At 45.7% G+C, this 18,913-nt stretch overlaps 1 protein-coding gene across 1 annotated transcript; it reads right to left on the bottom strand.

Moving 5' to 3' along the window:
• Positions 1-14,318: 14,318 nt before the first annotated feature.
• On the bottom strand, positions 14,319-15,306 carry LOC125518061. The gene is made up of 2 exons (XM_048683018.1): positions 15,201-15,306; positions 14,319-15,064 (listed from the first exon to the last, which is right to left on the bottom strand). The coding sequence occupies exons 1-2, from the start codon at positions 15,304-15,306 to the stop codon at positions 14,319-14,321; spliced, it is 852 nt and encodes a 283-aa protein (XP_048538975.1).
• Positions 15,307-18,913: the final 3,607 nt, after the last annotated feature.

The raw sequence follows: 18,913 nt of genomic DNA on the forward strand, positions 1-18,913 counted from the left end.
AATAACATTGCAGATGGCGCCGGAGTAGATCCGGATAAGCAACAGCTCCTACGCCGGCTAAAGGCCGGCGAGAGCGTGCTTACAAAGGTGAGGCAGGAGAAGAATGATCTCCTAGATGCCAACACCCAGCTGGGCGTGGAACTAAAGGATGTTCGTGCCCAGCTGTCGGACTCCGTGAAGGAGAATCGGCGGCTTCGACGCGGCATTTTTAGTAAGTGCTTGAACGAACTTCGAAAAAGAGTTCGGCGAGGAAGTCGACTGACAGAGTTATGTCTGTAGGTATGCTAACAGGGCGTCCTGCAGAGGAAATGCCCGGTTCTACGGGTGACCTTCTTCCCGAGCTCTCACAACTGCATGATCGAGTTCGGCAGGTGATGCAAGGGGTTGCCCAGGCCTTGTGGCCTTCCGTCTCTGTGCCCGAAGGCCTTGGAGAGCTGGCGGAGAAGCTGAAGGGAGCGCGGCGGTGCTTCCAGTTATGGAAGATATCTGCCTGTCGTCAAGGTGCCAGGGAAGCCCGAGCCATGGTGAAGACGCGGTACACGAAGGCTGACCCAAACCACATGGCCGAGGTCGGACCTGTGGGGCCCGATGGGAAGGAGATCCCTGTGAGTTTAGTATACGGCCAAGTAGAATTGGCCGCAAAGTATTCCCAACAGGATTGTAAACTAGACAGCCTATTGGATGGTATTGAAGAGGAATATAATCAGTCAAATTGACTATGTAATTTAAAGTGACATGTATAATGCCTTCTAGCCGGATTGTAGATCGTTTGTCATGGCAGACCTTTTCGCTTCAACCTCGGGACCCGACGGTCCGGAGTGTGTCCGAATACCCTCTTGGTTATGTAAGAACCAGGGCATGCATGGAGACCAGGCATAGGGGTCATTTATTGCTTGAACAGATAAGTGCCCAACTAGTTATGTTATATTACATGGTCAGTAAGAAACATCTTACAGGGAGAATAGTTCTGTTAGGGGTTCCTTTCCCTGGGAGGCATGCCCTAAAGTGCATGTCCGGACTATGAAAAGAGACGCAGGAAAAACATCTAGGGGCACATAATTAAATAAGTGAGAAATCATCTTTAGTTCACCGACCGAATATTCTCTTAAGAACGCTAGCTTTCGGCTTCACCCAGTCTGAGGTACACATCCGGCTGACCCGGCAGTAACAATCGCAGAGGTGCTCCCCTTATGCCCTAGCCGAATTAACGGGAACGTAGGGCATAAATACAAGAGCCAGGCAACCCAGCTTGGCCAAAACTTAAGTCATATCGATGCATATAATGGTGAATAAAGGGTACATGCGGAAGGATAACACATGTGTTGGGCATGAAGCCCGTATGAATAAGCTTCTGTTAAAGAAGCCACCAGGTATAATGAGCGCGGATAGCGCATTAGTTGTGTGCAAACAAGGCACAAATGGGCCCTTAAAGGCTGTGAGAGAAGAGAAGGGGAGAAGGAGAAAAATATAAGACAGATAGTGTATAAAAAATGGACAGAGGAAGGAGACGAACACAGAGTCCGGCGCTAGGCGTAGAATCTTCGGAGTCGGGCTGCGTTCCATGGGTTCGGCTCGAGTCGATTATCCGATGCATCCCGCAGACGGTACGCTCCACCCGTCAGGACTTGGTCAATGATGAAGGGACCTTCCCATTTGGGATTGAGTTTGTCCTTTTTCTTATCCGGTAGGCATAGAACTAACTCGCCAACATTGTAAGTTTTGGCCCATACTTCTCTACTTTGGTATCTTCGAGCCTGCTGTTGATAGAATGCGGAACGGGCTTTTGCCACGTCACGCTCCTCCTCCAAGGCGTCCAAACTGTCCTGCCGATCGAGCTCGGCTTCTCTTTCTTCGTACATGCGCACTCGAGGTGAGTCATGAATTATGTCGCAGGGCAGAACCGCCTCTGCGCCGTACCATAAAGAATGGTGTGTATCCGGTGGTGCAATTCGGCGTGGTCCGCAGCCCGCAGAGTACGGAGTCGAGCTCCTCTACCCAGTGCGTGCTAGATTCCTTGAGGGACCGCACTAATCTGGGTTTGATGCCGCTCATGATAAGACCATTTGCTCGCTCGACCTGACCGTTAGTTTGTGGGTGCTAGACTTAAGCATAATCGAGCTTGATGCCCATGTTTTTGCACTAGAGTTTTACCTCGTCGGCCGTAAAGTTCGTGCCGTTATCAATGATGATGCTATGGGGGACGCCGTAACGGTGTACGACCCCAGATATGAAGTCTATCACCGGTCCAGATTCGACCATCTTAACAGGCTTGGCTTCTATCCATTTGGTGAACTTATCCACCATGACCAGTAAGTATTTTTGCTTGTGGGTCCCTCCTTTAAGGGGTCCAACCATGTTGAGCCCCCAGACCGCGAAGGGCCAGGTGATGGGGATAGTATGGAGGGCGGTGGGTGGCATATGGCTTTGGTTTGCAAAAAGCTGGCAACCAACGCATCGTTGGACTAAGTCCTGAGCGTCTGGCCGGGCCGTCAGCCAATAAAAGCCTATACGGAAGGCCTTGCTTACAAGGGCCCGAGCTGCAGCGTGGTGACCGCCGAGTCCTGCATGAATTTCAGCCAGAAGATTCGGCCCTTCCTCTTCGGAGATGCACCTTTGAAGGACTCCGGTGGTGCTTTTCTTATAAAGCTCTCCGTCATGGACTTTATAGGCTTTAGATTGCCGCATTATGCAGCGTGCCTCGTTTTGGTCCTCGGGAAGTTCCTGCCTAGTAAGGTAGGCTAGGAATGGTTCTGTCCATGGGGCGATGACGGCCATTATTACGTGGGCTGAAGATGTTATTTCGTTGGCAGAGCCTCCAATTATGTCAGAGTGTTCGGTGTCGGGCAGTGCGGTTGGGTCCGGGCTGTTATTACCGAGTTCTCCTTCCCATACTACGGATGGCTTGAACAACCTTTCCAAGAAGATGTTGGGAGGGACGGCATTGCGTTTTGCGCCGATGCGTGCCAGGACGTCTGCTGCCTGATTGTTTTCCCGGGATATATGGTGAAATTCGAGCCCCTCGAACCGAGCTGACATTTTTAGGACGGCGGTGCGATAAGCTGCCATTTTCGGATCCTTGGCATCAAAGTCTCCATTTATTTGGGATATCGCGAGGTTCGAATCCCCGCGCACCTCTAGGCATTGAATGCCCATGGATACTGCCATCCGGAGACCATGTAGAAGGTCCACATATTCGGTCGCATTGTTGGAGTCCGTATACATTATCTGGAGTACGTATTGAACTGTATCTCCTGTTGGGGACGTCAAAACGACGACAGCCCCCAGGCCAGCCAACATTTTGGAGCCGTCGAAGTGCATGATCCAGTTGGAATATGTGCCATACACTTTAGGGAGTTCGGCTTCCGTCCATTCGGCGATGAAGTCGGCCAGTACTTGCGACTTAATGGCTCGCCGTGGCTTGTAAGTTATGTCGAACGGGAGGAGCTCAATGGCCCATTTGGTAATCCGGCCCGTCGCGTCGCGGTTGTTTATAATATCATTAAGTGGCACTTTTGAGGCTACTGTTATCGTACACTCTTGAAAGTAGTGTCGCGGCTTCCGGGATGCCATGAATACCGTGTACGCTATCTTTTGATAGTGCGGGTACCGTGACTTGCATGGAGTAAGGACAGTGGATACATACTAAACTGGCTTTTGAAGGGGGAATTTATGTCCGTCCGTTTCTCGTTCGACGACGAGCACTGCGCTCACAAGTTGATGAGTTGCCGCAATGTATAATAGCATTGGTTCGCCAATATTTGGCGCGGCCAGGACTGGGTTGGTTGCCAATATGTCTTTTATTTCTTCCAGTCCGGCTATGGCGGCAGCCGTCCACTCGAAGTGGTCGGTGCGCCGAAGGAGGCGATAAAGGGGTAATGCCTTTTCTCCCAGTCGGGAGATAAAGCAGCTTAGAGCCGCCAGGCATCCTGTCAATTTTTGTATTTGTTTGAGGTCCTTTGGGATATCCAACTGTGACAGAGCTCGGATCTTGGCCGGATTTGCTTCAATTCCTCTGCCGGATACAATGAAGCCTAAGAGCTTTCCGGCTGGTACTCCGAAAACGCATTTTTCCGGGTTGAGCTTGATGTCGTATGTTCGGAGGTTATGGAATGTGAGCCTCAAGTCGTCTACTAGAGATTCGACATGTTTGGTTTTGACGACCACGTCATCTACGTATGCCTCCACTATTTTGCCGATCTGGTCTGCCAGACATGTTTGAATCATGCGCTGATATGTTGCGCCGGCGTTTTTGAGCCCAAAGGGCATTGTGTTGAAGCAGAAGGGGCAGTATGGTGTGATGAATGTCGTTGCGGCTTGGTCCGGCTCTGCCATCTTAATTTGATGGTAGCCGGAGTATGCGTCGAGGAAGCACAATGAATCGTGTCCTGTGGTGGGAGGGGGAAGGGATCCTTTGGGCAAGCCTTGTTGAGGTCCTTAAAATCGACACACAAGCGCCAGGATTTGTCCTTATTTGGTACCATCACCAGGTTTGCTAGCCAGTCCGGATGTTTTATGTCTCTGATGAATCCGGCCTCCAATAGCTTGGCTAGTTCCTCTCCTATGGCTTGTCTCTTAGGTTCGGAGAAACGCCGAAGAGGCTGCTTGACTGGCTTGAATCCTTTTAGAATATTGAGGTTGTGCTCGGCCAGCCTGCGTGGGATTCCTGGCATGTCTAAAGGGTGCCAGGCAAAAATTTCCCAGTTCTCGCGTAGGAACTCTCGTAGTGCGGCGTCTACATCAGGGTTTAACTGTGCCCTGATGGAAGCTATTTTTGTAGGGTCCGTTGGATGGACTTGGAATTTGACTATTTCGTCTGCTGGTTTAAAGGAGGTGGACTTGGATCTTTTATCGAGTATCCCGTCGTCCCTGTTCACCGTGGAGCGCAACGCAGTCAGTTCCTCAGCCGCTAGGTCTTCGGATAGTGCCTCGAGGGCTAGTGCGGCTGTTTTATTTTCGGCGTGGAGTGCTGTGTCTGGATCACTAGCGAGAGTGATGATTCCGTTGGGCCCGGACATTTTGAGCTTCATGTACCCGTAATGGGGTATGGCTTGGAAGATTGTAAACGCCTCCCGCCCTAATAGAACGTGGTATCCGCTACTGAACGGGGCCACTTGGAACGTGACCTCTTCGGACCTATAATTGTCCTGTACAGCGCGCTTCCCGACTGGGGATTATTCCTCTAAAGTTTGTGCTGCTTCGCTCAATGCGGTCCAGTCTATTTCCATTTTTTGAAGGGTTTCCTCATAAATGAGGTTCAATCCGCTGCCACCATCCATGAGTACCTTGGTGAGCCGAAAGTCGTCCACTATTGGACTGAGGACCAATGCGGCTGGTGCTCGGGCTGTTCGGAATTTAGGTTCGTCACTGACATTAAAAGTAATAGCCATGTCACTCCATGTGTTTATTGTTGCCACATGGTAGACTTCGGCAAGGCTGCGGAGTGTTCGTTTTCGCATATTATTTGATGCGAAAGTCTCGAAGACTGTTAATACCGTACTGGTATCCCTGGGCTAGTACTCTGTGGTTTCTGGGTTTAGAAGATCCTCGCCACTTTTGGCCACCTGCCGGAGTATCCAACATGCTCTAAGGCTATGAGTTGTTGCGGCGTCCTCTGCACTATGAATTTTACATGGTCCATTGAGCCATCCCTCCAGTACGGTTCCATGCCCTGTAGAGGGTTTTTGCTTTTTGGTGTTTAACCCGGGTGCCTGGCGATAATGCACCCTTTTATTTCAGACTGGGTTTGTATTCAGGGCCGGATTGTCCCAAAATTTTATTTTGGTTTTCCAGGCACTTTCCATCGCACAATACTTTCGTACTATGGATGCCAAGTCGGCGAAGCGTGTAATTTCACGGCGACTTATGGCGTTGAAGATTCCCTTGTCCGTGCAATTATTGCAGAAGAATGAATTGCGCCTTCCTCGCGGCAGTCCTTGATCCTGTTGATGACCAGGAGGAATCTGGCCCAGTAATGGTGTACTGTTTCTTCGGGCTCTTGCCTAATTTGGGATAGATCGCTTATGTTTGGGTGGGTGGGTGGAACTGAATCCGAAACCTCACCCAATCTGAGACTCAAGGGCCAAGGAGTTTCCAAACTCAGAAGCCTGGATTCTTGGATGTTGTCCAATGAATCTAGCCCGCTGCCTGACTCTAGGTTCAGGGCTTGAGTGATGTCCTCCCCTCCACGGGTATCCGGCTTGGAGGGATCGGGAATCCGGACATAGCTAGTCCTTAAGATAGATGAAGGGTCACCGCATTGTTCCTCCACCACTGCAACGTGATGGGTGACATAGGGAGAGTTAATCTCTCTCAGATCGGGTTTAGGCCCAATCTGATCGTAGTCTGTAGCGACTCCCAGGGCGGCGATGCGATCCAAGAGATCGTTTAGGGAAGAGAGCTCCATTGGATCTAACTGCTCGCCGAGTTCTGAGTTGACGTGAAGATAGCTTTTGATGACCCGAGAAGTCATCGTCGGCGCAGCGGCCGAACAGGTGGTCATAAGAAAACCACCTAGCCGGAGAGTTTGGCCAAAAGCCAAAACTCCCTTAGCAACAGTGCCGTCTTTAAAGACGGGATGAGGCATCCTTCCTGATGGCGACAGCACAGAGGAACTCTCAATGAAAGCACCAATGTCGGTGTCAAAACCGGCGGATCTCGGGTAGGGGGTCCCGAATTGTGCGTCTAGGCGGATGGTAACAGGAGACAAGGGACACAATGTTTTTACCCAGGTTCGATCCCTCTCGATGGAGGTAAAACCCTACTCCTTCTTGATTAATATTGATCATATGGGTAGTACAAGAGTGGATCTACCACGAGATCAGAGAGGCTAAACCCTAGAAGCTAGCCTATGGTATGATTGTTGTTCGTCCTATGGACTAAAACTCTCCGGTTTATATAGACACCGGAGAGGGCTAGGGTTACACATAGTCGGTTACAATGGGAGGAGATCTACATATCCGTATTGCCAAGCTTGCCTTCCACGCCAAGGAAAGTCCCATCCGGACACGGGACAAAGTCTTCAATCTTGTATCTTCATAGTCCAAGAGTCCAGCCGAAGGTTATAGTCCGGCTATCCGGACACCCCCTAATCCAGGACTCCCTCACTCCCCTCTCAAGCTCCAATCATATGCAGATAGTACATTGCCTAACTCTCCTCCCCTCTGCCCCTGTGGGGCCTACTAGCAGCAGAGAAATTCTGCACCACGGGCCTGCATCCTGGACCATGAACGGCTGGGTTCCTAGTCGTATGCAGGCCGTGGTCTATGAATTCTCCTGCTCTGGTAGGTGGGCATCTTTTTTTGGCATATTGCCATGTGTTTTAATCTTCAAATCACGTACTAAGTTATACACTCACTTGCATGCAGTACACATTTTTTTGCATATATGACAAGTTAATGTTTTGACCTTCAAATCACCTAATAAATTTTACACATGCTCACTTACATGCAATACACATGGCTATTAATGGGATTTCAACAAAAATGAGGCCGTGGTGTATGAATTCTCCTCCCACATGCATGCCATGGTCATGGTAGGGTGTGCATAAAGTTTGGGATCATTTGGTGGGACCGGCAAGGAAAACCTCTTTCAGACTTGCCCTTCGGCAGACCCGAATGGTCAGGCTTGTACATGGTTCATGTGGAGGCATGCATGAGATGACCCCAACTTTTTGGGACCATGTGGTCATGGATAATGTGGTCCCCCAGGCAAGGTGTGCACGAATTCGGACACAATACGCACGTTGCGTCACGTTGGGGCACTGTTCTAGGGTCTTATCGCTACAAAACCCCTACAAAACGCATCGAGTGTCAGAAATGAACGATACTTGCCATGCATGCTTGCCATGGTCATCGTAGGGTGTGCATAAAGTTTGGTATCAATTGGTGAGACCGAGAAGAAAAACCTGCTTCTAGTACATGGTGCAAGTGGAGGCATGCATGCGATTGTCCCGACTAGATTTGGTTTAATAATATTTCAAGTATCAAACAGAAAAGAAAAAATTATAATTAGGAAGAACAACCATGAAAAGTGAAATAAAAGACAACATTATATCATACATTATTTAAATTTATAACTGTTAGAACAAAGAAAAGAGGAGAATATAGAAAACAGAAGAAAAATTAAGTGCAATAAAAGACAACATATTATCTTACATTCAAAAAATAATTCAAATATAAAAAAGATTAGATCTATTAGAATGAAGAAGTGAAATAAAAGATAACATATTATCTTACATTTTGAAAATATTTCAAATATAAAGAAGAGAACAAATATTAGAATGAAGAAGTGAAATGAAACAAAACATTTTATCTTACAAACTAAAAATATTTCAAATATAATAAAGATAAGAAATATTAGAATGAAGAATTGAAATAAAACACACCAGTTTAGTTTATATTTCGTATATATTATCAATATAAAAAAGAGAACGAACAAATGAAATAAAACACAACAGAATTTGGCATATTTTTTAATTTTATTAAACACTGTTAGAAATAATATAGAAAAAAGATATTTGATTTTAAATAGTAGAAATATTGCCATGTGTATGAATTCTGCTGCTCTTGTAGGTGGGCATTTTTTTGGCATATTGCCATGTGTTTTGATCTTCAAATTACGTACTAAATTATAGACATGCTCACTTGCATGCAATACACATTTTTTTGCCATATTGCCATGTGTTTTGACCTTCAAATCACCTAATAAATTTTACACATGCTCACTTACATGTAATAACATGGCTATCAATGGGATTTCAAAACAAATGAGGCTGTGGTGTATGAATTCTCCTCCCACATGCATGCCATGGTCATGGTAGGGTGTGCATAAAGTTTGGGATCATTTGGTGGGACCGGCAAGGAAAACCTCTTTCAGACTTGCCCTCCGGCAGACCCAAATGGTCCGGCTTGTAAATGGTGCATGTGGGGGCATGCATGAGACGACCCCAACTTTTGGGAGCATGTGGGCATGGCCAATGTGGCCCTCCATGCAAGGTGTGCATGAATTCGGACACAAAACGCACGTTGCGTCATGCTGGGGCAGTGTTCTAGGTTTTTTCTCGACCACCTCCAAATCACCTCAACTTTGGCACACATGATCTCTTGGACGAACAAAGCTAGGTTTCCTAGGTTTTATATTTTTTGAATTTTTTTAATTTATAACGACCTGTAGACTGACTGGTCAAAACATCGGTCTATACCTGAAGGGGGCATTGTAAAATATTATTTTTCCAATTTTTTCATAGCCATGTTTGGCACATGTGGGTCACCATGTAAAAGAAAATTTGAGTGATTTGGAGGTGGTGGAAAAAAATCACATTTGTTCAAAAACTGGCACCAAATGGCCCCTCCGTAATGCGGTGATTTTTTCGACCACCTCCAAATCACCTCAATTTTTGCACACATGATCTCTTGCACCAACAAAGCTAGGTTTCCAAGGTATTAATTTTTTTGTATTTTTTATTAATTTATATTGCCCTCTAGACTGACTGGTCAAAACATCGGTCTATACCTCAAGGGGGCATTGTAAAATATATTATTTTCAAATTTTCTTTCATAGCCATCTTTGGCACATGTAGGTCACCATGTATAAGAAAATTTGGGTGATTTGGAGGTGGTGCAAAAAATCACCTTTGTTCAAAAACTGGCTTAAGTTAGACCCATTTTTTTATAATATATTTGAAACGGAAGATTCAATCATGCTAACTTATGAACATTGACAAAAAAAGATTTTCAACATTTTCTAACTTTTATAATATATTTGAAATGGAATATTCAATATTGCTAACTTATGCACATTGACAAAAAATGATTTTGAACATTTTCTAATTTTTATAATATATTTGAAATGGAGTATTCAATAATGCTAACTTATGCACATTGACAATAAATGATTTTCAACATTTTCTAATTTTTAAAATATATTTGAAATGGAATATTCAATCATGCTAACTTATGAAAACCTCAAGTCCATGTATTACACTTTGTAACCTATGTAGATAAGGCTAGTCTACTTTATAAAAAAAAACATTTGTAATGGTAGGACAAATAAATGTGACAGTTGAAAACATCGACATAAAAACTCCATGCTAATTCAAACATTATATTTTGCAAACACTACTTTTTCTTTTTAACATTTTCTCGTTCTTTTTCTTATAAATCAGTTGCAGTTTACAAATTCAAATAATTAAGATAATTTCTTTTCTTCTATTTCGCTCGTTTATTACAAAAATCCATTAAGTCTTCATTCAACTATTCTTCTTTGCACACACCATTACCAAGCACATGGCCACAGCATGGGAACTGTATGCAGCATGTCTCATCAGTCAAGCAACATTGAAGCACCTACTGTGATCATTGAAGCATCAGAATATAAACACTGCAACAAAGTGTAGCTAACCTGTATCTAGACAGTATATATATTTCAGAGACATACTAGATTACTTAAGATTCTGCCATACTACTTAAGAGTCTGCCATACTACAACCTTCCAACAGTTCACTACCATACTAGAGCAAAAGTAAACATCATCAACTATACTAATGATGAGTACCATTTCCACCTTCCAAATTCACTGTTCACAACCATACTTGCGCAAAAGAAAAACATCATCAACTATACTGATGATGAGTATGACTACCAGCTTCACAGAGGGTGACTAGATGGGACCCATAGCCTTCAGGAGGGCTGCATGCTCTGCCCTGATCTTCACGTCGTTCCCACTCGTCACTAAACCACGTGCATGTGACATAAGGTGCTCATACAGCCCATCCTTGGGAATGGGCTTAGTGGTGCAGTATGGGCACTTGAACTTGCCCCACTTGTAGTACGCCGCCTTGCCCTTCTCCCTGATCTTCTCGGCTTCATGCTCAATGAAGGACTCTTGGTTCCAGTCGTCCACCTCATCTCCAGAGTTGTATTGCACATACAAATGATTTGCATAAATACATACTTCCCATTTAGAGTACTGTAATTAACAAACATCAGATAGTTGCCATTTACTGGAATTTAATGAACAAACAAACATAATAGCCACATACAGTAATTTAATTAAACAAAAAATAGTAAATTACCATTTCCATCAATTTCATTGACAAACTACAAAAATATCCCTTGTAGATGCATTCATATACTGCTTATACTGAACTAAACAATAGAAATTTCAAATTTAAGGAAATTAAATGAAAATATAAGAAAATATTCAATTTTAGAAGTATTTAATGGACAACCAATGCATTCATATATGGTTTCATGAAAATACATCCCAAATATCCCATTTACAGCTAATTAATGCACAAACAACAACTTTCAGAGGAATTAAATGAAAGTATAACAAAACTTTCCATTTTAGAATAATTTAATGGACAAACAACAGAATATTTCCATTTATATGCATTCAGATATGGTTTCATGAACAAAGACCACAAATATGCCATTTAGGGCTAATTAATGACCAAACAACACAACTTTATGATATCAATGAATAAACTACATAACAATCCAATTTAGAGGCATTCATATAGGGCATCATCAACAAACAACATCTCATACAAATTAATAAACAGACAAAAAAAACTACTTGGGGTTACCTCATACACGTCGTCGTCGTCATCATAGTCAGGATCATACGGGTCCTTGAACCCAGTGATGTCCAGCTTCCGCTTGGTGCCAGCAGCTTCCTCTTCCTGCAATATAAGTAATTCAATTATACTACTAACTACATAACACAGTATGCAAAGGTCAAGCAATCTGCAATGTGCTTCTAATAACCTAAAATGATACTTTGACCTAAAATTAAACTGTATCCAAAGGTCAAGCATTCTACAATGATAGCTTGGTCAAAATAATATTTTAGGTCATGCTGACTGCGGTCCATCAAACTATAACGCCAGACTGGGCACCAACACTAATCTTTTGAGTGCTCAGGACTGCCAATGGAGATAGTACATTCTTTGATGTACCCTGGAACTATATCAGTGAGCCATTGTGGTTCACAACAATTAATTGCATTTAGTTCATCTGGCTCATGTAATGTACATAGTGGTGCATCAGCTGCCCTATCCTCTGAACCTTATATTGGATGGTATATTGTAATGCCCTGAGCTTCAGGAAAGGAAAGCTTTGTGCAATTTTTGGTGCTAGGTGTGAAACTATTTCATATGACATTCATGCATGGAGTTATGCAACAACAATTTAATATGAGTTGGTCATCTGGCATAGTTGCATGTCTAGCAAACCTACGTATGGTTCACTTTATAAGTACAGGAATCCTACAGATCAAAAATAAACCTACCTACAATTTCAGTTTATGGATAATGAAGTGAAGCTCCTAACTATTTTGAAATTGTGCACTAGTTAAACGTACTGTGTTCATTTCAACAATTAATTGATATACTTCAAATGAACGAAGTAGGATTTTAACCTCATTTGTACAATATCAACTTTAATAGATACACTGGGTGGCTGCTCAGCCCCTGCCGTGGCCCACTGAGGGAATATGCAAAACAAATCTAACAACATATACAACACATAACAAAATCTGAGCACATGAGGCAATCCAGATTCTAATATAAAAAACCTAACTCTCATTATGATCTCTCTAGCATTCAAGCACGAATCAACTACAAAAAACGCTAACTCTCAAATGTGGTTCCCCATTCAATCAAAAACCCCTAAAAAGCAGAAGGGGGTGCCGCATTCAATCATAAATCTACAACAAAAAACCTATCTACTAAATCTTCTGCTTATCAACTACAACTATGAGAGGAGGGGAACGAGAAGCATTACGACATACACCACCTGCTTGTCGCTCGCCTCCGCACCTACATCCGGTGCGCCGCCAGACACCGTCACCACCAGGTCCGGCACGACGGAGTCCGAGCCCACCACCCCTGCTCCACCAGATCCGCCGCCGCAGCGACCTATCCAGCGACTGCGGGTGCGGCATCTCCCGCACCGCCGACGGCGGCCACTTCTTGGACGGCATCTGCCGCAGTGTTCGCGGCCTCGACCGCCAATCCGTGCGCAGCGGCGGCAGCGCCACGACCTTGCGCCATCGAAGCCTAAGAGAACCCGCCGGAGAGAGGGAGGCGGTGGGGTTGAGCGAGTAGGTGCGGTGGCAGGGCGATGGAGACGAGGGGAAGACGATGTGGCAAGGTGAGAGGGAGTGAGCCGATTTGGGGGGAAATGGAGGGGGCGATGCGGCCGGTGGTGGTTCCCCTCCCTCTTTATAGTATGTGACGTTTTTGGAAGTTTTCGTGCGTCGCGTGGCCGCGTGGCTAGCACACGCCCACCGCACGTGACCAGGGAAAACGATACGCCCATGTACAATACATGCATATTCTCAGCGTACAAAAGTAATCGGGCCGGTGGGGGCTCGTACAGGGCTGTACGCGCGCTCTCCGCGGGCATAAAAAGACGATCGTGCCCCTCCTCATGAATCGTTTTTGACAGATCTCAGCCGTCCTTGTGTTTCTCCCCCTCGCGTTCAGCCCGGGGGGGAGCATCGGAGAAGAAACGGGCGGCGGCGGCGACCAGCAGGGCTTCTTTCTTGGACTCTGCGCTACAGAGGTCGCCCAACGGCTGCTGCTCCGTCTCCCCGCCCCTTCTCCACCGCTGGGCTGCTCCGCTCCCCCACCCACAGCTGCTCCGATAGAGGCCGATGTCAACACCGCGTCGCCCATCTCCCCCACCTGCTGCTGCTGCTGCTCTGCTCGATCACTCGCTTCTCTCTTCATGTTCATTGGGGATGGGGGGCTAGGGTTCATGGGGGAGTTGGTCTGATTCAACCTATTGTTGTGCGCTGCTTTCGGCAAACAGAAACCCTATTCCTACGCACGAGTTTTCTTTTTACCTTTTGAATCTTACGTGCTGTGAGATAAGGAATAATTGACTACCTAGAGCAAATTGTGCTAACAAGCATCTCAAAAAAATTGTGCTAATAACCGTCGCCCAAGTGAAAAAAAGTACGTACCTTTTTTATTTAAGTAAAAATAACTCGTAATGGTGCTACTGCCGCTGCATCATAGCTTTTGACTTGGCTGGCATCGGCATTGAACAAGCGGATGAATCCAGTGCATTCATCACTTTCTCTTCCTAGACCAAAACACACTTAGAGGAATCAAGTTTTCTTCGACATTGCTCGATCAGCATCTCCAGATAGATGGAACAGCATGAACTTTCAATATGAACAAGGCACCAATAGAAATACGAGGCCCTGAAGAACATATAACAAGCATCAAATTTATCGGTAGAGTAGATAACATACTCACCGCTTCATATAGTAGGTGCACACAATGATGGTGGGAAACCAGCATATAGTCAACAAGGATAGATGGGTTTGCTAGGTGCAGCAAACAACTCCACCTGCAATATCTTCAAGTCCACTGAAAAGTATCCAGACTTCCGCTCATCGTGTGAAGATGTGGTGTACACCGCTTCTATGATCAGGTATACCCCAGTGACACCAACCAGAATCGCACGCTTTACCGGCAACCAGATGATCTTCTCAAAGTGCCATTGGTTATTTCTCATAATGGAATATGTGAGCCAATATCGGTCATCATCACTATCCTCATCAAAGCCTCGAGTGAGCATCCCGAGCGTTCCTTCCAGCGTCTCCACAATGAGAAAACTGCTATTCCCAAGTTGTTCAGGTGGCAGGTCGACAGCAGAGAACTCCATTGTGCACACGTCAAGCACAAGCAACTCGCTCTGGAAATGCAAATGCCAATAGAAATGCCCGTGGATGAAATAACGCTTGATAGCCCAAACTCGTAGTTTTGAAATGAAGCATCTCAATGTAGAATTAGCACTCCATTGATTGTAAGTGAGAACATGCCATAGTCCATGCAAAGAGGTGAAGAAGAGAAGCAGAAGATTCATTCTGCATTCCACGAGGCATAGCACCCTGAATGATAAAGGGTCCTTGTCATCCTCGTCGCGAGCAAGGAACGTTTCCAGACTGAGGAGATCCGGCCTAGTGATCAGCGCTTTCAAATTGCCGGGGACTGTGGGCAGCAGCCAGGACGTAGCAGCGTTGCACGGGGTCGCACGCGGCAAGGTCCCTGACCAAAAAATTGTGGTGCTCCCAGTCGCATATCTCGGCGGAGCCAACGAGGATGCGTCTGCCGCTTTTTTCCTCGACCGGGGCGCCGGCGAGGAGGGCGAGTCCGTCAAAGAAGTTAATTGGACATCAGGAACGGTCGGCAGAGGATGGCAGGAGGGAGGAGCGGCAGAAGTCAAAGCCGACGAGGGCGCGGGCGGGGACGGCGGAGGGGTGCGGCAGCTGGGCTGGGACGAAGAGCATGCCGATGAGAGGCGGATGGTGGAGTGCACGGTATCGTCACAGGAAGGAGTAGTCGGAGATGATGCGGTGGAAGGAAGCGTGAGCGGTGGAGGCGCAGGCGAGGTCGGCGGCGGTGGGGATGCGGAGGAAGATTTCCTCGAGCAGCACATCCAGGATATCGGCGATGGACAGCACCGGCAGTGGGGTTTGGTGGGAACTTGGAGCCGGCAGCGGTGGCATCATGGTAGCCGGGACAAAGATTTCCTCCATGAGCCCGTCTTGGGTTGGAAAGAATGGCGGCTCCAGCGGTGGTGCTGGATTGGAGGTTGGCTGCGGCGCCATTGGGGATTTGGTGGATCGGTGACGGTGTCAGAATTCCTTCCGCACCATCTACGTGACTACCCCACTTCAAAATTAATCTCCAAATATTTTTGAAGAGAGTGAGTTTTTCTATACCCAGGATAGATGCACCCACGCTACATCCCATATTCAGACCGTTTGTGTTTTGCAATTTTTCTCGAGATCTGTTCCATGAACAGCACATGCGTCAGAAGTTAAATCCCAGTATATACAATAATCTGCTGGACATTTCTCTCTCTCCTCACGTCATGTGTCTCACCCTCTCATGAAAGATTCTGCATGCACATGCAGACAAAGGGACTTTCTTCTTGACCATATTTATCTCTCTCTCAAGTCAAATGCAACAGTCAGCCATGCAATGAAATTTACATTCAGATGCGCAAGCTCTCTCTCACATGTTTCCTCTCTCTTTAAATTCTCCAAAACAATCTCTCTTTGAGTCTTCTACGCAGGCTCTCTCTCTCTCAAAGAAATTTCTTCTCACTTCTCATAGCCGCCCCGCATTTTTCAAAACTGCTATACATACGATTCTTTTTAGTCGGACGCTGGTACGACCAGAGAGCAGATGCTATGGCCCACAAACTGATAATCTATGATTTGTCTCTAATCGTACTAAGTGTTGGACGAAAATTCATCGTACGTATAGCAAGGTTCCGCATTTTTCTATTAGCTGGCCCACTCTTTTTGCAAACACGTAGCCATGCAGCAAACACTGTTGCACCATTCTGACAGAAAGCGGATGTCCCAAAACTCCTCCTCTGTTAATCACTGGCAACAATACTCACATGGCCCATATCCCCAAAAAAAGGACATATGCATGGACGGTGGAGATAAGGGGCACTAGTAGAAAACGGGCCTATTGTCCTGGTTTATAAGGGCTTTTTGTCCCGATTCCTGAACCGGGACTAAAGGGTCGTTACTAATGCCCTGACCCTTTAGTCCCGGTTCTAACCAGAACCGGAACAGATGGGCCTCCACGTGGCCTGCGCGCTGAGCCCAGGCAGGAGGGCCTTTAATTCCGGTTCGTGGCACCAACCGGGACCAATAGGCCTCCACGCGTCAGCATTTCTGTGGTTAGGGTTTTTGTTTTTTTTGAAGGGGGGGAAGGTTTGGGGGTTTTGGGGGGTTAATTTAGGTATTTCATATATTGTGTTAGATAGCTAATTAATAGAGAGAAGTGTCCTCTCTTATGTCCGTGCTTGGTCGACGCTACGTATACTATACATATGTATAGAGAGGACTAGACACGCTAGCTAGCTAGTAAGCAAACCAAGGAAACAGAAGATCGTCATGAACATATATGCATACAGAGAGAAGTGATATCGACCACCTCTCCTTCTCCGAGAGATTGGTCGAACAACAAGTTCTCGTATATCTATCGTCCGACACTACCGGCTACATATATACAATAATTATCTCTTACAAATATAATCTCCTACATTATGGACGCATGGTCCACATAGTATTCTCCGTCTTCAGCGATCACGTGGTCAAGAAATAATGCCGCCAATTCCTCTTGAATTGCTCGCATGCGATCTGGTGCTAGGAGTTCATTCCGCATCCGAAACATCTAATTTGAAGATGGGGGTCAATACATATATATATATATATATATATATGTATAAATGAATGAAACTCAACACAAATGATGGTAATAAAATAAAATTGTGAATGTTGTTATTTACGTACTTCATATTGTTCGTTAGAGTACCCGCCCCGCTCACAGGTCGTGTGGCGGATGGACTCGCAGATGTAGTATCCACAGAAATCATTCCCTTGTTCCTGCCACAACCACTTTACAAGAAATAGAGGTCAATCAAACTGATAAGCAAGAATGCTAAATGGTATTGATGAAACTAGCGCTTGAATCACTAGGAGATGCGCGGAACATGCTACTATAGTACTTACTTTCGGGTGTCTAAATTCCAGCTCCTTCGGCAGTCCCGGAACTGTTTTGGTGAATTTTCTCCAAACCCTGCCGGACAAAGAAAACAATTACTTTGATATCAGGAAATGAACAAAGTTGCTGATATGGTGGATAATGATCGATTTAACTTCTTGAGGATTTCAGTCATGTCCGCATACTCCCGGGGATCTTTTCGTCTAGAGTCCAAGATAGTTACTACTCCCTTCTCAAGAATAATCTATAGGAGAATATAGTGGAACCTGCGCATGCATGCATAACTCATCAATTACATTACTATAACCTGGACTAATATATAAGGGAAACCGAATATGCACAAGACAGTAACACTCACTTGAAGTTGTAAGGAAAGAGTATTATATCTTTGTGTTCATTTATTTTGAATGATCGTAGCAAGTTTGGCCTTGGTTTCTTCGGGCCTTTTGTCAACCTCAGTTGCATCTATGAGATATGTGTTAACGAACCCAATATCACCGATTTGTCTTTTCTTCAATTCGGCAATCTTCAATCTGCATAATATAGTGAGGATAATTATAAATACATGCAATGAAAGAGCTGAGCTATATACAGAGACTTGATGACAGAAGTAGTAATACTTACAGACAGTAGCAGGTGACCGTTGTTTTATCGAGGGCCAATTGATTGAAAAACTGATAGAGCTCCTCAAATGGAATAGGCAACAGTTCAATTCCAAAGAGGTCATGCTCCGGTTTAACTCTCGCATACAAAGTACTCCTCCCCCCAGACTCTGCAGATTTTCAAGTACCAATCATGCAATCTTCCCATCATTGATAGAGATTTTTCATCTTTGACGAGAGGCTTCCCGTACTCGTATCTATGTATCTGCACATCCATGGGATCATAATGTACTTCGTCGGGCAGGTAATCGTCAAGATTGCTATAACCGGGCACCATCCTCGGATCGACACTAGGCACCTTGAGCGGGGGGCACGATTGCTTCGCTTGTTCGCCGAGCTGGGCAATTTGTTTCCCAGTTGCTCGTCGTTCTTTCAGCCTTTGATCACTGATTGTACTTCCCGACTGCTCTGCTTCGGCTCATGTCTTTGCAATTGCGCTCATAGTTGCCTTTCGGCGGAGACTTGGGTGGTTTTGCCAGGGCAGCCAGAGTGCGCTTCACTTTCACCGGATCTACCTTCTCCTCCGGAGGTGGATGTCTCTTTGCTTTCAACCCTTGAAACCAGTCATCCACCTCGGTTCGCGCGATCCTCGCGTTCTCCTCCGGGGTCCTCTCGTATGGTAACTTCTCTGGAGTCTTCAGAGAAGGACCGAATCTGTATGTCCTCCCGCCTCTGGCTGTACTGCTAGACGCCGGCCGAACAGACG

Source organism: Triticum urartu, chromosome 7 (assembly GCF_003073215.2).
Source record: "Triticum urartu cultivar G1812 chromosome 7, Tu2.1, whole genome shotgun sequence".
NCBI classification, from domain to species: domain Eukaryota; kingdom Viridiplantae; phylum Streptophyta; class Magnoliopsida; order Poales; family Poaceae; genus Triticum; species Triticum urartu.

Excerpts from the sequence above, each read along its gene's own strand:
- LOC125518061 (XM_048683018.1), bottom strand. The coding sequence starts at position 15,306 with ATGCTCTTCGTCCCAGCCCAGCTGCCGCACCCCTCCGCCGTCCCCGCC. Across the intron at positions 15,065-15,200 it reads CCTGCCATCCTCTGCCGACC|GGACCTTGCCGCGTGCGACC; the intron begins GTTCCTGATGTC and ends TTTTTTGGTCAG.